This window comes from Macaca mulatta, chromosome 5, assembly GCF_049350105.2.
Source record: "Macaca mulatta isolate MMU2019108-1 chromosome 5, T2T-MMU8v2.0, whole genome shotgun sequence".
Taxonomy (NCBI): domain Eukaryota; kingdom Metazoa; phylum Chordata; class Mammalia; order Primates; family Cercopithecidae; genus Macaca; species Macaca mulatta.
The window spans coordinates 96,756,708-96,781,861 of NC_133410.1; the positions used below are offsets into that span (position 1 = coordinate 96,756,708).

The window sequence follows — 25,154 nt, forward strand, 5'->3', positions numbered from 1 at the left end:
GCAGCCAGAAAGTTACGACGTCATTGGTTGCGGTTCTTCCGGCAGCTGGCGCTGTGCGTCACGTGCTGGTGTGGATTTTTCTCGATGCACTGGGTAAAGACTTGGACTCTAGCGTGGGAGGGCGCTTGATTTGTGATTTATAGGTAGGCACAGCTACTCCCGTTCGGGAACCCAACGGCAGCCGGGTCCTAGTGCCCACTAGATACGGGGGGCCGGGACTCGGAGCTGTGGGTTGTGGGGAGGCGGAGGCACCAACTAAGAGCAACCTGGCATCGCGAAGCCGCCCTCGGGGCGCTGATGGCCCGACGCCTCCTGGGAAGGGCTTTAGCTGCAGTGTCTCTCTCTGTGGCCTTGGCCTCTGTGACTGTCAAGTCCCCTGGCTGCCGCCGCATCCCTGCGTTCAGGTATTGCACCCTCCTACTGCCGGCTCATTTGCCCTAGACCCTGAGTTGGGGTGGGAACCACCTTTATTTCCGGCGTATTCTGTAGGCTTTGCTTTGTCTGCCGGGTTTTTCTAGTCATATGCAAGTTTTCAAAAAGGCTCTAAAATGTTTTATCTAGCTTTTGAGGAAAACGAGTGGCGGGGACCCTTTTTGATCTCTTATTTTGAAATTTGCCATCCTCCGTAAATCTTTGTTAGTATCACGAGAGAGTTTAAATAGCACTTGTTTGGGGTGGTGGTGTCCCGTGCCTTTTTTTTTTATGGTTAATACTTAAAACATTGTTATTAGAATTAATATATGTACATAGTTAAAACAGCTTGAAAATGATGTAAAATGAAAAGTGAAATCACTATTCCCCCACCCCCTTTCCAGGGTAGATAATATATTTGCTATCTACCTCCTTTTTTTTTTTTTTTTTTAATTTGTCTATTGTGGATAAATTTAGGGATTTATGGTGTCTTAGACTACCTCCTTCTGTTCTTTCCTTCTCCAGTTTTTATTCTTTGAGTTAGTAAACACAGGGTCCTAGGTGCAGCAGCCTTTTCTTACTTATAGATATTAAAAGTCTCTTGAATCTACAAAGATGATAATTAGAAAAAAAAATGTTTCCTGAATCTGTTTACTGTTGGTCAATAGTTCTGTGTCTTTTTGGGCCTGTTTCCTTCTGTTGCTTTTTCTCCAACGTCTGATGGGCACTGGTTATCTGTCTATATTTTGGTTAATGTGAGTAATAGGTCTTGTTTTCAGTACACGGGTCGCTAATTGACTTGTGGCTTTTTGTACCAGGTCGCCTAGATAGGAAGGTTTCAGTTGAGGGCATGTGAGCAGGTACCAGACGGATAGGCTGGGAACCTGCCTTTTGCTTCAGGCTTTACAGTAGTGGAGGAGCAGCTTCTCCGCTGAGTATAGCTGTTTAACTTTGTTTCCTCAGTGTGAACTGTAAAATTGTTAAGCCTAAGTTTCTGCTGTGTACTCTTAACAGCAGTATTCACAATAGGGGTCCTACCCCTTCATTTCTAAAAAACTTTTGACTTTATCTTGGAGACAAACATAACTATTTTGGAGTTTTTGCTTGGAGAGTGGGGAGGGAGGAGGATTGAGTGATTTCCATGGTTTTTGTCCCGCTGCCAATTTATGACCTTTGGGCCCACTGACTTCAAGCTTGAAACCTCTAACTCGGCTCAGCTTGTAGGAATAGCATCTCCCCCTAATCCTTTGGTGTTTTTTTTTTTTTTTTTTTTGGACGGAGTTTCACTGTTTCCCAGGCTGGAGCGCAGTGGCGCGATCTCGGCTCACTGTAACCTCTGCCTCCTGGGTTCAAGGGATTCTTCTGCCTCAACCTCTTAAGTAGCTGGGACTAAAGGCGCGCGCCACCACGCCCAGCTAATTGTTTTGTATTTTTTAGTAGAGATGGGATTTCACTACCTTGGTTAGGCTGATCTGGTCTTGAACTTCTGACCCCGTGATCTGCCCGTCTCAGCCTCCCAAATTGCTGGGATTACAGTCGTGAGCCACCACGCCTGTCCTTGGTGCATATTCTTAAATTTACTTTGTCCTACTCTGGTTTGAAGGTCAGTATTCCAACTACTTTTCATCTTCCTGAAGTTGGTTAACATCTGTCATTCACTGGTGGCATTTATTCCTTCTCCTGGTATGGATTTTATTTCCCTTTATCTTTATTTTCTTTCAGTGGGATTTGAGGAAGGAAGGAATACACGTATGTGCTCTCTGGAAATCTCTAATGCTTTTTTTGTTAGATGCCAGCAGAACATTGTAAACTTGCTTGGCAATTCTTCTTCGTTTTTATAACTCTGGGAACCCTAGATGAGGCAGGTATATCCAGAACCAGAGACTGTCCTGGCTTTAAAGAAAAAGCCAACAGTTAACAAATGTGCCACGTACCTGGTAACTAATATGGCAGAATAGCTTGAGCCGGGGAGGTAGGAGGTTGCGGTGAGCTGAGATCATGCCACTGCATTCCATTCTGGGTGACAGAGTGATACAATGTCTTAAGAAAAACAAAGAAAAGTTTTTTTTTTTTTTTGAGACGGAGTCTTGGTCTGTGGCCCAGGCTGGCGTGCAGTGGCACAATCTCGGTTCACTGCAACCTCCACCTCCTGGGTTCATGCCCTTCTCCTGCCTCAGCCTCCCGAGCAGCTGGGACTATAGGTGCTCGCCACTATGCCCGGCTAATTTTTTGTATTCTTTAGTAGAGACGGGGTTTCACTGTGTTAGCCGGGATGGCCTCGATGTCCTGACCTTGTGATCCGCCCGCCTCGGCCTCCCAAAGTGCTGGGATTACAGGCGTGAGCCACTGCGCCCGGCCAAGAAGAAGAGTTTTACAGCCAGCCACCATGGTTAACACCTGTAATCCCAGTGCTTTGGGAGGCTGGGAGGATCATGTGAGGCCAGGAGTTTGAGACCAGTCTAGGCAACTTAGCAAGACCCTTGTCTCTAAAAAAAAAAAAAAAAAAAAAAATTAACTGGGCCTGGTGGCATGCATGTGTAGTCCTCACTATCATAGGAGCAGAGTAGGCTCAGAGACTACTAAGTGATCAGTAGGATTGCTTGAGCTCAGGAGTTGAGTTTGAGGCTGTGGTAAACTGTGATTGCATCTCTGCATTCCAGCTGGAGTGACAGAGCAAGACCCTGTCCCTAATGTTCTTTTCCTTTTTTTTTTGTTTTTGAGATGGAGTCTCACTCTTGTCACCCAGGCTGGAGTGCAGTGGCACCATCTCCACTCACTGCAACCTCCACTTCCCAGGTTCAAGCGATTCTCCTGCCCCAGCCTCCCGAGTAGCTGGGTTTACAGGCGCCTGTCACCATGCCTGGCTAAGTTTTATATTTTTAGTAGAGATGGGGTTTCACTATGTTGGCTAGGCTGGTTTCGAACTCCTGACCTCAGGTAATCTCTCCGCCTCTGCCTCCCAAAGTGCCGGGGATTACAGGTGTGAGCCCCCATGCCTGGCCGAGATCCTGTCTTTAAAAAAAAAAAAAAAAAAAAAAAAAGGAATTTTACCAGTCTTTGATAATTTGGAAAAACCCAGAAAATGACAGTTTTGCACTTAGTTTTTGTGATTACTAGAAGGTTTCAAATGTTCATTTCCTTTTTTTCTTGCTCTGTCACCTAGGCTGGAGTGCAGTAGTGTGATCATGACTCACTACAGTCTCAACCTCCTGGGCTCAAATGATTATCCCAACTCAGCATCCTGAGTATCTGGTACTACCGGTGCGTGCTACCGTGCCTGGCTAATTAAAAATTTTTTATTTTTTTTTGTAGAGGTGGGTCTCCCTATGTTGCCCAGGCTGGTGTCAAACTATTGGGCTCCAGTGATCCTCCTGCCTTGGCCTCCTAAAGAGCTGGGATTATAGGTGTGAGACACTGCTCCCAGTCATCAAGTGTAGGTTTTCTAGAAAAAAGGTATTATATTACAAAGATGTGGTGAATGCTTTTAAATAGCACAACATATAAATCTTCCGGAAGGATCTGTTGGGGTCACATGTGTAGAACATTGTTTTATTCCTGTGAATACATAAAACACATGAATGAACTAAAAATGAAATAGAGATAGTAAAGCATAGTGTTAAGAGCCTGGAATTCTAAGACAGCTTGCCTAGGTTTGGATCCTGATTTCTACTCAATTGTGTGACCTTGGTAAACTTATTTACCTCTCTGGTTCTTAATGGTTCTTATTTCCTTTTTTTTTTTTTTTTTTTTTTTGAGATGGAGTCTCGCACTGTCGCCCTGGCTGATGTGCATGCAGTGGCACAATCTTGGCTCTCTGCAACTTTCGCCTCCCAGGTTCAAGTGATTCTCCTGCCTCAGCCTCCTGAGTAGCTAGGATTACAGGTGACTGCTACCATGCCTGGCTAATTTTTTTGTATTTTTAGTAGAGACCGGGTTTCACTATGTTGGCCAGGCTGTTCTCGAATTCCTGACCTTTCGATCCTCCTGCCTCAGCCTCCCAAAGTGCTGGGATTACAGGTGTGAGCCACTGCACCTGGCCTTAATGTTCTTATTTCTTTGAAAAAAAAAAAAAAAAAAGGAAAAAAGATAATATGGCCTGGTGTGGAGGCTCACACCTGTAATCTCAGCACTTTGGAAGTCTGAGGCAGGAACATTGCTTGGGCCTAGGAGTTCAAGACCAGCCTGGGCAACATACAGTGAGACCCCATCTCTACAAAAAATAAACAAAATTGGGAGTCTCTGAGCCTACCTGATTTACCAAACCGCTCCCTCAACAAAAAGACAAAACGAAACCAAAAGAAAAAAAGAAAAAAAAAAAAAAGCCAGGTGTGATAGCACATGCCTGTAGTCCCAGCTACTCAGGAGACTGAGGCAGGAGGATTGCTTGAGCCTGGGAGGTCGAGACTGCAGTGAGCCATGATTGTACCAATGCACGCCAGCCTGGGTAACAGAGTGAGGCCCTGTCTCAAAAAAAAAAAAAAAGGTTAAGAAAAAAAAAAGTAACTGAACTCAGTTGTGAGGATCAAGTGAGTTAATTTACAGTGCTTAGAACAGCGTCTTGCACATAGCAATCACTGTCTGTATTTATCTGTGGTTATGACAATATGATTGTTGCAGATTTTCTTTATTTCAAAGCACCATGTCAGTATTGCATTTTTTAAAGTTTACCAGTCTTAAGAACTGGTTTTTGCCATGTAAATGAACTTTGTCAATTACTTAGTTTCCATTTGCTAGGCCAAATATATTTCTTGCACTTGTTCAGTAATACAATACAAAGGTCTAGGCTGTGTGTGTGTATATTACAAGTATTCTTTTTTCTGTTACAGTGTATCACATTTAAATAGCATATTTAGATAGCAGTGTTAACACTTCTTGATGTGATAAGATGTATAGTCTGAATTTTTGCTCTTGCACAATTAAATTTGTTTTAGAAAAGTAAATAATCCAGTGTGTAAGTCTGTCTTGTCAAGTAGGTAGGTTGGTGGAATTCCATAAACATTTTATTGCTAAATCAAGGAACAAAGAGCCTTAAGTTATTTAAACATTTTTGGTACTTGGGTGGGATGGAGTGGAACAGGATTAGTGTTTACTGTTGGGTATTTAATTAATGGCCCTAACTTTTTTCTTGCCCTACTCCCAAACCGTGAAACATAACTCATTCTGTAATAGAGTTCAGTTAGAGATTAGGGTTCCATATGTTAAAATTTTGCTTTTTAAAACACCTGAAGTCTGCTAATTTTGATAAATGTGTTTCATATATGTATTCATTTTTTATTGAGTATGGGTTTAAGGTGAGGGAGGGACTCTTTATTTTCAGAATATTCATTATGTACATTACCTAAACTGTGGCAGCTGAAGCAAGACAGTTGTCACAGCATGGAAGTGAATGAACCTACCGCTTTTAATAAAGTTAGTCACAAATCAGATATTCGCTCACCTTACACTAGTTTTCAGCCCGTCTGGGGATATTCACTTCTTTATTGGTTAGGGTTTCCCGATTTTGGGGTGTTTTACAACACTTTACAGATGTAAAGTGAGTGTAAAATGAAATAGTAATTGTTTCAGAGTCTTTAAATGTGATGAAAGAGAATAGCTTGAATAGTACATAAAACTGTAGACGCACAAAAATAGGAAAGAATGAAACCAGTTAAAAATCCAACTGACAGTTTGGCAGTTTCTTACAGAACTCAACATTTATAATGCAGCAGTCACACTCTGGTATTTACCCAATGGACTGAAAATTTAAGTCCACACAAAAACCTGCACACAAATGTTTATAGCAGTTTTATTCATAACTGCCAAAACTTAGAAGCAGCCAAGATGTTCTTCAATAGATGAATGGGTAAATAAACTGCGGTACATCCAGCCAATGGGATACTATTTAGTGCTAAGAAGAAATGAGCTATCAAGCCATGAAAAGACATGGAGGAATCTTAAATGCATATTATTAACTGAAGGAAGGCTGTATGATTCCAACTGTATGGCATTCTTGAAGGCATAACTGTGGAGACAGTAAAAAGATCAGGAGTTGGATGAATTGGGGTAGCACAGAGGACTTTAGCCTCCCTCATCGTCAGCATCCCCACAGAGCCACGGAGCCATACGTTTGTTACAATCGAACCTACATTGACGCTTTGTCACCCAAAGTCCTGTAGTTTATATCAGGGTTTACTCTTGGTCTCGTACTTTATGGTTTGGACAAATGTATAATGACACGCATCAACTGTTACGGAATTGTACACATAAAATTCACTGCCTTTAGGGCAGTGAAACTTGTGTATGATACCTAATGGTAGGTACATATATACACTGTATACACTGAAGAGGGACCAGGAGGAAGTCTAGTAGGCAGTTCTTGTAAGTCAGATTAAGAATTTTAATTAAAAAAAAAAAAAAAGGGTTTCTTATTTTTTTAATGAGTCAGGATCTCATTATGTTGCCCAGGCTGGAGTGCAGTGGCGTGATCATGGTTCACTGCAGCCTTAACCTCCTGGACTCAGGAGATCCTCCCACCTCAGCTTCCTGAGTAGCAGCAACTACAGGCATGTACCAGCATGCCTGGCTAACTTTTAAAATTTTTTGTAGAGATAAGGGTCTCACTATCTCACCTAGGGTGGTCTTGAACTTCCAGCTTCAAGCAGTCCTCCTGCCTTGGCCTCCCAAAGTGTCGGGATTACAGACGTGAGCCAGCATGCCCCACTGATAAGTTTCTTTTTGTATATATATATATATATAATTATGTAATTTTCCCTAATTGCATAAATTTGATCAGGCATACCTCACTTTATTTGGTATGTTTGGGAGTCTTTTTTCCTTCTCTTTTTTTCCTTGTTTCCTTTTCTCCTTTTTCTTCCGTTTTATTTCTTATCCTTTTTTTTTTAAATCTGTTTTTCTCTTTTTTGCTTATCCTTTCTTGCAACTCCCTTTCCTTTTCTCCTTTTCTCTCTCCCCTTTTCCTCCCCATCTTTGCCACTCTCTCTTCTTTCCCCCCCATCCTCTTTTTCTTCTCTCCTCTACTCCCCTTTCCCCCTCCCTTTCCTTTTTCTTCTTCTTCCTTCCTTTTCCCTCTTCCTGTTTGCTTCTGCGTCTATTCACATCAGCCCCTTATTTCCTAGCTTATGTTAAGAACCTGATTATGTGGATTCTTCTATATATGCTTATATAATAAATAGTATAGACATTTGTGGTAAGCAGAATAATGGCCCCCCAAGTATGCATGCATCCTAATACCTGGAACCTGTGTATATGTTGCCTTACATAGCAAAAGAGAGTACAGATGTGATGAAGGTTAAGGACTTTGAGATGGGGAGAGCATCCTGGAAGGCGCGCCTGATGTAATTGAGAGTCCTTAAAAAATGACCTGGCCGTGATCAAAGATATGACTACTAATGAATGGTCAGAGAGAGATTCTATGTTGCTGGCTTTGAAGATGATGGAAGGGGGCCATGAGCCACAGAATGCAGATGGAATAGGGATTCCCTCTAGAAGCTGGGAAAGGGAGGCGAATGAATTTTTAACTCTTGAGTCTCCAGAAAGGAATGCAGCCCTGCTGGTAAATTGCCTTTAGCCCAGTGAGACCTTTGTTGGACTTCTAACCTACAAAACTGTAAGAGAATGAATTTGTATTAAGTCGTTGAATTTGTGGTGATATGTTATGGCTTCAATAGAAAACTAATACATTATATATATGCACCAAAATGTATGTACTTACTTATTTTTTATGTCCTTGCTTTATAAAAATAGTATTGTATTATAGCACTTCACTGAATCTTTTTTCAGCAATACCTTATGGAAATACAAATTGTTTGATGTCATTGTTTTTATTAGCAAGTAAATTTCTCCACATCCTTGCCAATACTTATTTTCTGTATTGTTTTTTTGATAGTGGTAATTATCTAATGGGTCTGAGGCAGTATCTCATTGAGGTTTTGACTTGCTTTTGTCTAATAATTAGTGATATTGAGCATCTTTCCATGTGCTTATTGGCCATTTGTATATCTTTTTTGGAGAAATGTCTATTGGGGTCCTTTGCCCATTTTTTAATTGGGTTGTTTTATTGTTGTTGTGTGTGGGAGTTCTTTCTGTATTCTGGATATAACCAACCCCTTATCAGACATGTGATTCACAAGTATCTTCTCCTGTTCCATGGATTGCTTTTTCACTCTTGATTGTGTCTTTTGATACCCAGAAGTTTTTCATTTTGATGTAATATGTAGTCCAACTTATCTATTTTTTCTCTTGTTGCTTGTACTTGTGGTGTCATATCCAGAAACTCATTGCCAAATCCAGTGTCATGAAATTTTGTCAGCATGTGTTCCTCTAAGATTTTGATCATTTTAGGTCGTATGTGTAGGTCTTTGACCCATTTTTAGTTAATATTTTTATATGGTGTAAGGTAAGAGTCAAAATTCATACTACTTTTGCATGTGAATATCCAATTTTCCTAGCACCATTTGTTGAAAAGACTGCCCTTTGCCTGTTGAAATGATCTTGGTACCTTTGTCAGAAATTATTATGAGGATTTATTTCTGGGTTCTACTTCTATTCCATTAGTCTATATGTCTGTCTGTATGCCAGTATCTCAGTGTTGTGATTGCTATAGCTGTGTAGTCAGTGTGAGACCTTGAACTTTGTTTTTCCCTTTCAAGATTGTCTTGGCTATTTGGGGTTCCTTGAGATTCCATATAAATTTTAAGGTAGAGTTTTCTGTTTCTGGAAAAACATCATTGGGATTTTGGCAGAGATTGCATTGGATCTGTAGATAACTGAGTAGTATTGACATCTTAACAATATTTTCTTCCAGTCAATGAATACAGGATGTCTTTTTATTTGTTGGTGTCTTTAACTTCTTTTAGCAATATTTTGTAGTGTTCAGTGTATAAAAGTTTTGCTTCCTTAAGTTTATTCCTAAGTATTTTATTCTTTTTGATGCTATTGTAAGTAGAATTGTTTTCTTAATATTCCTTTTGGATTGTTAATTATTAGTGCTTTGTTTTTGAGATAGAGTCTCGATCTCAACTTACTGCAACATCTGCCTCCAGCGTTCAAGCGATTCTCCTGCCACAGCTTCTTGAGTAGCTGGGATTACAGGCATGCACCACACACCCAGCTAATTTTTGTATTTTTAGTAGAGACAGGGTTTCACCATGTTGGCTGGACTGGTCTCAAACTCACCTCTGCCTTCCAAAGTGCTGGGATTACAGGCATGAGCCAGCGTACCCAGCCTGTTAGTGTTTTTTAATGTAACCATTTTTGTGTGTTGATTTCATGCCTTGCAACTTTGCTGAATTCATTTATTAGTTCTAACAGTTTTTTCGTAAATTATCTTGGGTTTTCTACATAAAATATCATGCGATGTGTAAATACAGGTTGAGTATCCCTTATCTAAAATGCTTGGGACCAGAGCGTTTTGGATTTCAGGTTTTGGAATATTTACATACACATGATGAGATGTCTTGGAGATGGGACTCAAGTCTAAACGTGAAATTCATATATGTTTCATGTATACTTTAAACAGGTAGCCTGGAGATAATTTTATACAATATTTTAAACTTGTGCCTGAAACAATTTTGATGTGACCCATCAACATGAAGCGAGGTGTGGAATTTTCTATCGTGGCATCATATCAGCAATCAAAAAGTTTCTGATTTTGGATTTTTGGATTAGGAATGCTCAACCAGTTTTACTTCTTCCTTTCCAATTTGGATGCCTTTTCCTTTCTTTCATTTCCTAATTGTTCTGGCCGGAACTTCTTTTTCTTTCCTAATTGCTCTGGCTAGAACTTCCAGTATTATATTAAATAAAGTGAACATCCTTGTCTTGTTCCTGATCTTAGAGGAAAAACTTTCAGTATTTCACCTTTACACCATTAGCTGTGGGCTTTTCATATATGGCCTTTATTATGTTGAGGTAATTTCCATCTATTGCTAGTTTGTTGAATATTTTTAAATCATGAAAGGGTGTTGAATTTTGTTAGATAAATTTTCTGCATCAATCAAGAGGATTGTGTTTTTTAAAAAAGTTTTGTTAATGTGGTACATTATGTTGATTGATTTTCATTATGTGGAACCATCATTGCATTCCAGGAATGTCTCCCTTGGTCATGGTGTATAATCCTTTTCATGTGCTGTTGAATTCTGTTTGTTATTATTTTGTTGAGGATTTTCACATCAGTATTAATCAAAGATTCTCGTTTGTAGTTTTTTTTTATAGTGTCTTTGTCGAGCTTTAGTATCAGGATAATGCTGGCCTCATAGAGTGAGTTTGGAAGTGTTTATTTCCTCTTCAGGTTTTTGGAAGAGTTGAAGGAATATTGGTGTTGATTCTTCTTTAAATATTTGGTAGAATTTATCAGTAAAGACATCTGGTCCTGGGTTTTTCTTTGTTGGGAGTAAATAGATACTTTAAAAAAATTCGCCTTTTAAAATTATTTATACAACCCCATTCAAACTTTACTACCTATCCTGCAATGTTTACTTTTTCTTTTATGGTTATCAGCCCATCCAGGATCATTGATTGCTTCTAATTGTCATGTCTTTTTAGTCTTGATCTATCTAGAAGAGTTCCTGCACTTTTCTCTATCTTTCATGACCTTACCAATTTAGAGAGTACACACCTTTATTCTGTAAGATGCCTCTTAACCCGGGTCTGTCCTGTGTTTCCTAATGTCCAGATTCATGTCATATATTTTTGGCAGAAATACCTCAAATGATTGTTGTGTACTTCTCACTGTATGAGATCAGGAGGCACATGCAGTTGACTTATTCCACAACCTTGGTCAAGTGGATGTTTGCCCCGTCAATCATTTGTCTTAAGAAGGTCAAACTGACTGGTATTGTGAGAGCAGGGGAAAGGAGCTATCATAATTTTACCATGTCCTCAGAATCTCCTTTCCTACTTTAGATGTCCTAATTTAAGGTCATCAAGAATTCGTATTTTATTTTAAGGATAATGAGAAGCCATTTAACTTTTTGGGCAAGATGAGATATGAAAAATTTTTTGTATATGCTGTGTGGTTAGGGTGAAGGTTGGTTGATTTTTCTTTTGCATATGCTCTCCAATTGTTTCATGCCTGTATATTTTATTTAAATTTTGCTCTACAGGTTACAATTTGTGTATTTACCACAGTCTACCTTCAGATTATATTACATTAGTTCGTTTTCAGTGTAAGAATTTTTCAGTATTTAATTTCTATTTTCCCATTTTTCCTTTGAACCATTTTTGCCATACGTTTTACGTGTATATTATAGATGATTTTTTAAAAATGCATTCCTTCACATAGACTTTAAACGATTTTCTTTTATACTTTTTGTTTTTTGAGATGGAGTCTCTCTCTGTTGCCCAGGCTGGAGTGCAGTGGCACAATCTTGGCTCACTGCAACCTCTACCTCCTGGGTTCAAGCGATTCTCCTGCCCCAGCCTCCCCAGTAGCTGGGATTACAGGTGCGCACCACCACACTTGGCTAATTTTTGTATTTTTTAGTAGAGACAGGGTTTCACCATGTTGAGCGGGCTGGTCTCGAACTCCTGACCTCAAGTGGTCTGCCCACCTCGGCCTCCCAAAGTGCTGGGATTACAGATATGAGCCACCACGCCGGGCCTACATTTGTTTTTATGGTTTGAGTTTTCATAACAAACTTCCCCTTCTACAACAGGTAACACACAAGTAAGCTTGTGTCTTTTTTTTTTTTTTTGCCTAAAATAAATTCAGTGAGTGGGTTCCAACTAATAAGATTTAGCTATATGTTACAAAAATGTATATTTGAAAATAATCTCTCATAGATGTTGGACTTTTAGACTAATATGCATCATATTTGAATTTTCTGACACTTAAAGGTTTTTGAAATTGGGAAGTATGTTTTTGGGTCTTTGAATTAGGTTCTTTTTCTGTTGTTTTTTTTTTTTTTGAGATGGAGTTTTTGCTCTTGTTGCCCAGGTTGGAGTGCAATGGCGCGATGTTGGCTCACTGCAACCTCTGCCTTCTGGGTTCAAGCGATTCTCTTGCCTCACCCTCCCAAGTAGCTGGGATTACAGGCATATGCCACCATGCCTGGCTAATTTTGTCTTTTTAGAAGAGATGGCATTTCACCATGTTGGTCAGGCTGGTCTTGAACTCCTAACCTCAGGTGATCCACCTCGGCCTCCCAAAGTACTGGGATTACAGGCATAAGCCGCCACGCCCGGCCTAGGTTCTTTAATTAATATATTTTTGGTATTTATGTAAAATGTTTTTTCTTTTTCTCCCCCAGAAACTCGTTTTCATCTTGTTGGTTTCATCTTAATACCAACGTCATGTCTGGTTCTAATGGTTCCAAAGAGAATTCCCACAATAAGGCTCGGACGTCTCCTTACCCAGGTTCAAAAGTTGAACGAAGCCAGGTTCCTAATGAGAAAGTGGGCTGGCTTGTTGAGTGGCAGGACTATAACCCTGTGGAATACACTGCAGTCTCTGTCTTGGCTGGACCCAGGTGGGCAGATCCTCAGATCAGGTGAGCAAATAAGACAGCATTAGCTGGGAGTAAGACTTTTAGAGAAGTTAATGGTTTTATTTGTAAAGTATCTTTTTGACACCTGAAAATAATTTCAATCTATGCTTAGCTGTGTTATAACTTAGTTTCCACATTTGCTTGAATTCTTGCCAAAGATAAACAGTTCATTTTTTTTATTCTTTTGGGGGTTTTAGGAGGATAATTGCAAATAGTTAAATCTGTTTTGATTTGAAATAACAAATAGCATCAGCTATGTGTTATGAAATAACAGCTGGTACTATTATATTTGTTTTGAAATAACAGCTGATGGTACTTGTTTTCATGTGTTCTGTTTGGGTTATCAATAGAATATCTTTTGTGGTTGTTTTCCAATATAACTAGACTTGTGAAAGTATTTTTCAGCAAATTTTCCAGGTTACTAAGAACAGGATGATGATAAACCAGTGTGAAAAAATAGAAGAGGGATAAAGGGGAGAGAGAGGGGAAGAATGAGAGAGAAAGGGCTCTCACTAAATTCATAGAAGTGCCACATTGATTAACATTTTGTGTTTGTTTCTTTTATTTTTTCCAGCTTTATTGATGTATGATTGACAAATAACTATATATAAAGTGTACAATGTGATATTTTGACATGCATATACATTTTGAAGTGATTACCACAATCAAGCCATTTAAAATAATCTTACATGGCTACCTTTTTTTGTGTGTGTAGTGAGAACAGTTGAGATCTACTCTCAGCGAGTTTCAAGTATACAATGCTGTATTATTACTATTTTTGAGACTGGTGCTCTCTCTATTTTTGAGACTGTACTTCACCCAGGCTGGAGTACAGTGATGTGATCATAGCTTGCTCTAACCTTCAACTCCAGGGCTCAGGTGATTCTCCTGTCTTAGCCACCTGACTAGCTAGGACTATGGGCATATTCCACCATACTTGGCTAATTTTATTTTACTTTTTTTTTTTAAGTAGAGATGGGGTCTCACTGTTTTGTCCAGGCTGGACAAGAACAGTATTATTAACTGTAGTCACCACACTGTAAATTAGATCTCTAGAACTTACTCATTTTGCATAACTGAAACTTTATACCCTTTGACCAACATCTCCCCATTTTTCCCACCCCTTTATGTTCCTTTTCTAACCCAGGGTGGAGTGCAGTGGTGTGATCATAGCTCACTGCAGCCTTGATCTCCTGGGCTCAAGTGATCCTCCCACTTCAGCCTCCAGAGCAGCTGGGACTACAGGTGTGTGCCACCATGCCTGGCTAACTTTTAAATTTTTAGCAGAGATGAGTTCTCACAGTATTATTGTCCAGTCTGGTCTCGAACTCCTGAGCTCAAGTGATCCTTCTGCCTTGGCTTGCCAAAGTGCTGGTGTTACAGGCGTGAGCCAGCATGCCTGGTGATTTTTTTAAAGGGGTGCCTCTCTAGAGTCCCAAAGGCATTGCAACTCTGGTTTTATAATTTCATGGTTTTTATCATTTAATTCTTTTTATTTGCATGTTAGATGGCAGATTGGTTAGAAGTCTTAAGAAAATGTATGGATCGTTGAAGTTGGAAATTATTCCCCAACCCACGGATATTTCTTTGCTCACTCACTGGCTTTAAAGCAAGAAAAAAGTGAAATCTGTGTCAGAACTGCCCATGAACTATCCAGTGCTACATAACTCTTTATTCACTGTCAGTGCAATTATGGCAGGGATTTTATAGTGGTGAGGAGAGTAGTTTAGTTATGTCTGTTTACAAAATTTTTTGTTGGGCCGGGCACAGTGGCTCGCGCCTGTGATCCCAGCACTTTGGGAGGCCGAGGTGGGCGGATCCCTTGAGGTCAGGAGTTTGAGACCAGCTTGGCCAACATGATGAAACCCTCAGCCTGCCGAGTAGCTGGGACTACAGGAGCGTGCCACCACACCCGGTTAATTTTTTATATTTTAAAAATATAAAATGTATATTTTATTTATATATATATAATACATATTCTGTTTATAAAATATATTTATATTTAAAAATATAAAAAACTAGCCGGGTATGGTGGCATGTTCCTGTAGTCCCAGCTACTCGGCAGGCTGAGGCAGGAGATTCGCTTGAACCTGGGTGGTGGAGGTTGCAGTGAACCAAGATAGTGCTATTGCACTCCAGCCTGGGCGACAGAAAAAAGACTCCATTTCAAAAAAAAAAAGAAGAAATAAAACATAAAAATTTTTTTGTTGTGGCATGATATAAATATATTAAAGTGCACATTTCTTTATTTTTTTTGTATTTTTTTATTAGAGATGGGGTTTCACCGTGTTAGCCAGGATGGTCTCGATCTCCTGACCTCGTGATCTGCCCACCTCGGCCTCCCAAAGTGCTGGGCTTACAGGCGTGAGCCACCGTGCCCGGCTGTAAAGTGCACATTTCTTACATGTGAAGGTGTGCAGCTCAGTAAAGTTTTACATTTACAAAGCTCTGTAACCACTGCCCAGATCAAAATCTAGAACATTTCCAGCATAGTATGTCTGTTTTTAATTTACATCATATTTATTATGCAGCTTGTGGGGCAAATTCACTGCTTCGTGGGTTTTCTTTGATAAAAATATTAATCAGTGTGCATTTGAAGAAATTTAAATTATTTTGAAATAGTAGAAACATCGTCGGAAGGAATCTTATTTTTGGAATCACATGGGAACCAATAGTTTTCATAATGTGCCCACCAACAATTCCTTCTTGCTAATACACCTTTCTGTAGCATGTGGTAGGAGCTCTAGCTCTTCTGCTGGTAGTCCTTCCCAGAGGGGTTAATAAGTTTAATAATAATATATATCTTTGTAATGTATGGTGTTTTGGTTAAAACTTTTTTTTTCCCTTAAAAATTGTTTTGAAGGAATAAGACGGATTTGTGGAAAAAAAAACTAACCCTTAAAAATTTACTGTTTCAGAAATACTTCCTATGGATAACAGATTGACTTGCATTATTAAGCTGTTGGTAGTTTTGAATGATTATTTCTTATTTTACATTGGTATTCTCATTACAGTGAAAGTAATTTTTCTCCCAAGTTTAATGAAAAGGATGGGCATGTTGAGAGAAAGAGCAAGAATGGCCTGTATGAGATTGAAAATGGAAGACCAAGGTAGGTACTGGGAGTAGAGCATCTTGCAATAATGAGTCACCAAAAAGTAGAAAAGACAGTTCGTATTTATCAAATCCTTGTATGACCCAGATGTTGTACAAATTTATTTATATATGTGATCTAATTAAATCTGCACAATAACCCTGTTGGTGGATATTTTTAGTTGAATTTTTAATTGAAGGAAAGAGTGTAAGCAATTTGTATACAGCGAGCAAGTGGCAGAGGCAGCGTTTGAATGCATCTTTTTGTAATTTTATCTTGAAAATAGAAATAATTGAATACATTAATAGAAAGGAAAATTGTTCAGCAGATATTTATTAAATGGTATAGTATCTTAAAGTAAGAATTTATCCAAACCTGTAAGAGTAAAAATAAAGATAACGCAAAAATTTAACATCAAGGGTCTTTCTATATTTTTTAAAAAATGATTTTTCTGTACAACTAAAAAATTATCCATTTTCCTTAAGAAGATATTATAAAAATGTATTAGCCTGTTCTCACACTGCTATAAAGACATACCTGGCTGGGTGCGGTGGCTCACGCCTGTAATCCCAGCACTTTGGGAGGCCGAGGTGGGCAGATCACTTGAGGTCAGGAGTTCAAGACCAGCCTGACCAACATGGAGAAACCCCATCTCTACTAAAGATACAAAATTTAGCCGGACGTGGTGGTGGGCACCTGTAATCCCAGCTACTCAGGAGGCTGAGGGAGGAGAATTGCTTGAACCTGGGAGGTGGAGGTTGCAGTGAGCTGAGATTGTGCCACTGCACTCCAGCCTAGGCGACAGAGCGAGACTCCGTCTCAAAAAAAAAAAAAAAAAAGACATACCCAAGACTGGGTAATTAATAAGGGAAAGAAGTTTAATTGACTTACAGTTCTGCATGGCTGGGGAGGCCTCAGGAAACTTACTGTCATGGCAGAAGGCAAGAGAGAAGCAAAGGTACATCTTCCATGGCAGCAGGTGACAGAGAGTGAACAAGTAAAGGGGGAAAAGCCCCTTATAAAACCATCAGATTGGCCAGGCACGGTGGCTCACACCTGTAATCCCAGCACTTTGGGAGGCCAAGGTGGATGAATCATGTGAGATCAGGAGTTCGAGACCAGCCTGGCCAATATGGCAAAATCCTGTCTCTACTAAAAATGCAGAAATTAGCTGGGCATGGTGGCGGGCGCCTGTAATTCCAGCTATTTGGGAGGCTGAGGCAAGAGAATTGCTTGAACCCAGGAAGCAGAGGTTGGAATGAGCCAAGATCGTGCCGCCGCACTCCAGCCTGGGCAACAGAGCAAGACTCCATCTCAAAAGAAACAAAACAAAACCAAAAAAAACATCAGATCTCATGAGAACTCACTCACTATCATGAGAACAGCATGGAGAAACTGCCCTCCATGATCCAGTCACCTCCCATCAGGTTCTGCCCTCAACTTACGAGAATTAAAATTTGAGGTGAGATTTGAGTGGAGTCACAGAGCCAAATCATATTAAAATATTAGAAAGAAATGTAAAAATTAGCATGTACTAAATAAAACCAAAGAAGGATCACAGATTTGAAATCATGGTTATCACCTTATAAAAATGTTAACGCTTTGTATTCTTGGTTCCTGTAAGACAAGGAAATGGTAGTACTCCTCTCATCTCAACCTGGTCCTTCAGTTTTGCTAAGTTCTTTCTTTGGTGATAACTTACACATCTTTCTATGTTATTGAGTCTTTTTAAGTCAAATTCTCCTTGCATTTGACTGATTCCTTAGGTTCTTTTATAGATAAAATTACAAAAAGATAAAATATATGAAAAGATAGGTAAGATACATAGATGGAAATGCAAGATAGATTGTTCGTTTAGTCAAGTCTCTTTGACTAATAGAAACTAACTTTAGCTTGCCTGAGCAAAAGTAAAATTTATTTTAAGGCTATAGGAATGTCTCAAGGAGCTCAAAGCAAAAATGCAGCTGACTTTAGGAAAACATGGAATTCGAAATCCATCAGGACTCTCTCTCTGCCTCATTTATGCTTTTGTCTATATTGCTGGCTTACTACTCTCTCTTTGCAAATAACCATCTCTGCTTTTCAGGTTTTAATATAATCTGTGTGTCCTTTCCAGTTTCCTGTTTACAAGTTACAGTCTTGGTCATCTATCCAAACTAACCTGTCTATTAATGTTGGCCTTGATCACTTGTGTTCAGGGATGTGTGGTTACATGGAATAAAATATGGTTGCAGGCCGGGCACGGTGGCTCACGCCTGTAATCCCAGCACTTTGGGAGGCTGAGGCGGGTGTATCATGAGGTCAGGAGTTCAAGACCAGCCTGATCAACATGGTGAAACCATGTCTCTACTAAAAATGCAAAAATTAGCCAGGCATGGTGGCGCATGCCTGTAATCCCAGCTACTCAGGAGACTGAGGCAGGAGAATTGTTTGAACCCAGGAGACGGAGGTTTCAGTGAGCTGAGATCATGCCACTGCACTCCAGCCTGGGCAACAGAGTGAGACTCCGTCTCAAAAAAAAAAAAAAAAAAAAGTGTGTGTGTATATATATATATATATATACACACACATATATATGTATGTATATATATATACACACACACACACACACACACACACACACACACACACATGGTTGCTGGCCACTCTGCCCTTCCTCCTGTTAATTTGGAAAGAATTATTGTCAGCTGTCTTGTCTTTTCTTTCTGTTGCTATTTGCAAGTCTTGCTGAAATATTTCTGAGTCTATACAAAAACAATATAAAAATTCATTCAATTTTAATAACAGTCACTGGGAAGAAAGAATAAAAAAAATGGCAGAAAGGGATATTTTGGCAAGTTGTTTATTTACTTTCATATAGTGGGAGGCCAAAAGATATGTACCCTTAGGTAGAATTACATGTTAGAACATTTTTTTAGTAGTACATAGTGAAAGTTAAACATTTAAAGGATATTTACTGAAATAAAATGACACAGGCATGAATATTGATGGGTTTATCTGACAAATTTTTAACACTGGATTGTGGCATCAGGTTAAATAGTTGGCATTTTTATAAAATTGTATTTTAGTATACTTGAAATCTGTGAAATAGTAATACTAATACCTTATTGTATACTACAAATATATATTATTGATGATAATAAAAATCCAGAAACCATTGAGGAAAAATGGACTTAATGTAACAGGAACAACTTTAATGGGAAGGGTTATAGGAGAGTAGAGTAGGAAATGAGAATAATGAGAAAGTGAAGAGAGATGTGGGTGTTCCAAAAGAATGCAGGAAGGTTCTAGTTTGAATTTAGGAGTATAGGTGAAAACTGAAACAAATCATCACATTGTAGAACCACTTTGGATATGAGAACCTCTTCCTGGTTCAAGTTCAAAGCATATCACATGCACAAAAGAAAAATTAAATAGCAATGTAATGGCATACATAACCTCAGCACCAGATATGTGGTAGTACCGTTGGATTTGTAAGGACTTATTAGTTCCGTCTTACTGCTTGTATTCCCTTCTTTTGGGTTATATCAAATCAGGTTAAAAAGATGAAAACATTCAATTTATTTTATGCTTTTGTTTTTCCAGAAATCCTGCAGGACGGACTGGACTGGTTGGCCGGGGGCTTTTGGGACGATGGGGCCCAAATCATGCTGCAGATCCCATTATAACCAGGTAAGAGCCAATAAAAAAACATATCAGTAGCAAAGAGCTAAGTGATAGAAAAAATGCAGACTGTAGCTGTGTGTATATATGTATACCTGTGTGTATATGCATATGTATGTGTTTGTATATATATGTGTATATACAGTCATGCATTGCTTAACAATGAGGACACGTTCTGAGAAATGCATTGTTAGGTGATTTTGTTGTTGTGCGAACATCATAGAGTATATTTACATAAGCCTAGGTTGTGTAGGTATAATCAAGTAAGTAGTATACACCTATGCTATATGCTATAGCCTATTACTCTTAGGCTACAAGCCTGTACAGCATGTTACTGTACTGAATACTGTAGGCAACTGTAACACAATTGTAAGTGTATATAGATCTAAACATAGGGAAAGTAGGTAAAAATACAATATAAAAGATAAAAAACCATGCACATGTTTCAGGGACTTACCCTGAATGGAGCTCTTAGGGCTGGAAGTTGATCTGGGTGAGTCAGAGTGAGTGGTGAGTGAACATGAAAGCCTAAGACATTGCTGTCCACTACTGTAGAGTTTATAAACACTGCATACTTAGGCTACACCAAATTTATAAAAAACATTTTCCTTTTGTGAATAATAAATTGACCTTAACTTACTGTAACTTCCTTACTTTATAAACTTAAACATTTTTAAAACCTTTTTGGCTTTTTTATAACAGCTTAAAACACATTGTGCAACCGTACAAAAATAGTTTTTTTGTTATATCCTTCTTCTGTGAGCTTTTTTTAATTAAAACAAGTTTTTTTGTTTGTTTGTTTTTAAACTTTTTGTTAAAAACTAAGATACAAATACACACATTAGCCTAGGGCTATATAAGGTCAGGATCATCAATATCACTGTTTTCCACCTCCATATCTTGTCCCACTGGAAAGCTGTCAGGGGCAGTAATATGCATGGAGCTGTCATCTCCAATGATAATAATGTCTTCCTCTTGAATATCTCCTGAAGGACCTGCCTGAGGCTGTTTTACAGTTAACTTTTTTTATAAGTAGAAGGAATATACTCTAAAATAATGATAAAAAGTACAGTATAGTAAATACATAAGCCAGTAACATAGTCACTTATTATCAAGTATTATGTACTGTATGTAATGGTACTCTTATGACTGGCAGTGTAGTAGGTTTGTTTACATCAGCATCACCACAAGCATGTGAGTAATGCATTGGGTGAGGATATTAACAATGGCTTATGACATCATTAGGTGATAGGAATGTTTCAGCTCCATCATAATCTTATGGGACCACCATTGCATATATGGTCTGTTATTGACCAAAACATCATTATATGGCACATGACTGTACACACACACACACACACACATGCCAGCATACGTATATTACATAAATATGCATGCAGATGTATATATAATTGATATTTTTAAGGGATTTTATATACAATAGTGATGTGATATAAGTATAAAGCTGTCATTATGAGTAGGTTAGGCATTATATAAAGAAGGTTAATTCTATTTATGCATCTATTTATTGAACATCTATTTGTTCTCAGCGTTGAGTAGGCACTTTAGTAGATATAAAAAAAATCTAAGAATCCTAAGTTGGTTCTCTGTGACTGAAGAGCTATGGCTTTATTTGCAAGATGGAAAATATGAAGTAAGAAAACATGTTAAATATGATCAAATAGTATGGGTGATTCAGGATGCTTTAGAAGATTGGATGTGGGGCATGGCTGTGGTAAACTAGAGCACTCAAGAAAGGCATTATAAAGCAGGTAGATTTGAGCTGAACTTGAACCTTGGATAGGGAGATAGCAGGAAGCCTAAGAAAAGGGTTTGTAGTAATATCTGAGTAGAGACCGGCTTGGTTGAAACAGAATATTCTTGTAGGAGAGTAGTGGGTGAAAAATGAAACTAAAAATTAATTTTTGCGCAGTTTTATTGTGAAGAATTTTAAATGCCAAAATTGGTAGTATGGACTGGAGCCACTGCAGGTTTCAGAACAGGGGAGAGGCGTTCTCTTCCCGAGGCAGACCTATCTGGTAAACCAAATCATATTCAGGTCTCTTGATGAGCATGAATCAGAATTAAGAAGGTCAGTGAATCTAATGTTTAGATGGGCTTAGCTATCTCCACAGGAATCATCTTTCTAATATATCTGAAATACTGTCATATTTGTCATCCTTTTAATTTTTATTTTTTTACTTATAGAATTTCTTTGCTGACCATCTGTCTCCCCACATGGAATTGTCATGTTCTTTCTTTAAATAGTGCAAATATCTTCAATATTGTTACTTTCCTAGTTTTGATATTTTGGGGGCCTTTCTTCACGGAGACTCTGTTTTTCTTTGATCTGAGAGTTTAACTCTGTATATTTTTTTTATTTTCAAGTTACTGGAAGAGGCACCCGTACTCACCCGGTCTTACGTTCTTACTTGCCCTCTCGATTCTCCTGCCAAAAAGAATCTTTACCCAATCCCCAATTTTATCTTCCCTCCATCATCCATCCACCTACCCACCCATTCACCTACCTACTTACTTAACTACTGATCAACTTACCTCTCCTTCCATGTACTGTTAGAACCTCTATGGTTTAAATGAGATGGAAAGAGTTAATAAAAAAATATCAATGGCAGTGTTAGTTTCTGACTTTGGTGAAGCTGGCTAAAAACAGGAAGGTATGAAATGTTTGAAACAGGAATGTAATGCTAGTAAGCGGACAAGAAGCAGAAAAGGGAGTCTGAGTCTTGCAAGTTAGAATCTAGTTAGCTTATCTTTATCTATGCTGGACCAAATAGTGGCTGGGAGTATACATGGTGATTGTGTGTCAAGTTGTTTTGAAATGGTAGACTTTTTGAGCTTAACTCTGCCGTACAGATAAGAGAACTGAAGGCTTAGAGATGGTCCAAGGCTATAAGAGAGCCCACAAGTGGCAGTGTCTGGCTTTTAGCTGCACTCTTAGGTTGATATTCTTTGTTATCTCAATAATGATTAATTAATAATACATAATAATGCATTAATTAATAAATTGATGAGTTCCTCTAAATAGATGAGAGGCAGCAGAAATGGAAGAGAGAAGAATGAAAGATGTTGAAAGAAGGATTAGGCCTTAGATGAATTGTTAAAAATATTCTACTTTTAGACTAGTCTATTCCAGGCATCCTATCAGTGCTATCATTAGTTTTTCTATTTGTTTTTCACAGAAGCCCCTCCAAGTAGGTATTGATATATCTGTTTTGAGAGTTTGAAAATAGACTCACTGGGGTTAAGTGACTTGCGTAAATGTTACAGATCTGACATCTGAATCAGGGGTAAGTGGCTTTAAATACTGTGCTTTTTCTGTTACACCACTAGTGAGTCTTTACTATACTGTACTTTTTATCATTATTTTAGGGTATATTCCTTCTACTGGAGAATCACCCAGGCACTTTCAGAGCAAAGATTCTATCCCCTTTTCTTTCAAGTATGCACTTCATGATTCAAAACAACATTGTTCAGGATTTCATAAACTTTTTAGTTCAGAAGCTCCAGGGCAGGTGTTAAATTTTCAGATTCCCAGGCATCTCTCCTAGAGATTGTCCAGGTACAATTTTCAAAAGTTTCTTCAGATCCTCTAGAGTCAAAATGAGTTGGGAAGTGTTAATGTATTATTTTAAATAAATTCAGGTCAAATAATTGATGACTATCATTTTCTGTTCCCTTTTGGTTAATGACAGGAAGGTGCATACTACCACAACTGGGGAGGGAATAGCAATAGGGCATAGAAATATCATTGATATTCAGTAAGTGTTCATTAGGTTCATCAATTAAAATGATGTGTTCTGTTAGATCAAGAAATTTTGTTTTAAAATTGGTGATAATGTATTTAATACTAACATAGCAAGAAGCTACTGTGCTTAAAATCCATACGTTTGTCCCTTCAGAATAAAATCTGAGAACATATGCAAGCTGCTCATCTCTCTGGTCCTGCCTTCTCCCCAGCAGCATCTTTTTTTTTTTTTTTTTTTGAGATGTGGTCTTGCTATGTTACCCTGGCTGGTCTCGAACTCCTGAGCTCAAGCAATCCTCCCACCTTGGCTTCCCAGAGTGCTAGGATTACAGGCAGCAGCCACCACACCTGGCCAGCATCTCTCTCTATTCTGTTTCTCATCCTTATTCCATAGTCACAACTGGTTGGCTGAAGAGCAGTGGCTGTATTGAGTCTTTGTTTTCCCATCTCCTTGCATGTGATGTGTAGTAGGTGCCAGTAAATGTTTATGAGTGAACAGAGCCATCATTCACCTTCTTATCTTTCCTTTTTTTTTTTTTTTTTGGAGACAGATTCTAGCTCTGTCGCCCAGGCTGGAGTGTAGTGGTGCTATCTTGGCTCACTGCAACCTCCAAGTGATTCTCCTGCTTCAGGCTCCAAAGTAGCTGGGACTACAGGTGCATGCCACACCACCCAGCTAATTTTTGTATTTAGTAGAGAAGGTTTCATCATGTTGGCCAGGATGGTGTTGATCTTTTGACCTCGTGATCTGCCTGCCTCAGCCTCCCAAAGTGCTGGGATTACAGGCATGCACCACTGTGCCCGGTCATCTTTCCTCTTACCTAATTAGTGTAAACATTCTGCTTGTTCAGTTTAAGTAGATAGTATGGTAATTAAGAACACAGATTCTGGAACCAGATTGCCCGGGTTCAAAGTTCTGTTTACACCCTTGTTAACACTGCAGTCTTAGGGAAGTTACCTTACTTTTCTGTCCCTCATTTTCCGTATCTGTAAAATAAAGATAATAAAATGACTATTTTATAGGGTTGTTTTGAGGCTTAAATAGATAAATACATGAAAGCACTTGGAACAGTGTTTTATATATATAATAAATGCTATCTAAATGGCTTTTAGAAAATAAAAATAAAATCCATGCTCTCTTCTTTCTCACTGTCTCTGCCTTCTGTCCTGTCATCATCTTTTACCTGGGTCATAGTAGTGGCCTCCCAGCTGATCTTCTTGAGTCCAGTCTTGCTTTCCTGCAGACCAACATACATGCTTTTGTCAAAGTGAGTGAGCTTTCTAAACTTCAGATTGGTTATGGCTTTACCCTGCTTAAAAACATTCTCTGGCTCTCTAAGTAGATGAATTAGATGAACCGTCGTATAAGCCCGTTGCCCACTTTTCTGGCCTATCTTTTCCCTCACTGATGCCCGTGGTGCTAGACCCCATATGGACATTCAGTTTCTTGAACACATTATTTTATTTTATGACTTTGTTTCTCACTCATGTATTCCCCTTTCTGGCATTTTAAAAACAGATATGCCCTCTTGTACTAATTATTATTTCATTTCTATTTAATATACTCATCAAACTATCACCCTTCTAATTTAGAGCCACTGCTAGACTGTGAGCTCTTTCATGGGAAGAATTAAATATGGTAGATATGGTAGTCAGCTACTATATAAGGAAATTAGATATGGTAGTCAGCTACTATATAAGGAAATTAGATATGGTAGTCAGCTACTATATAAGGAA

The 25,154-nt window shown here is 38.7% G+C and overlaps 1 protein-coding gene across 4 annotated transcripts in view; it reads left to right on the top strand.

The window, feature by feature from the left end:
• Positions 1-43: 43 nt before the first annotated feature.
• Positions 44-25,154, top strand: part of NUDT9 (nudix hydrolase 9) — a 36,078-nt gene continuing 10,967 nt past the window's right edge. The window contains exons 1-4 of one of the 4 annotated variants that reach the window (XM_015138743.3): positions 44-143; positions 12,660-12,899; positions 15,911-16,006; positions 19,574-19,660. In XM_015138743.3, the coding sequence (XP_014994229.1) occupies positions 12,703-12,899; positions 15,911-16,006; positions 19,574-19,660 (380 nt within the window). In that variant the 5' untranslated portion in view covers positions 44-143; positions 12,660-12,702. Of the gene's footprint in view, positions 405-12,659; positions 12,900-15,910; positions 16,007-19,573; positions 19,661-25,154 lie in introns of all 4 variants that reach the window. The other 3 variants (XM_015138745.3, NM_001261782.2, XM_078001707.1) reach the window with 3 other exon arrangements.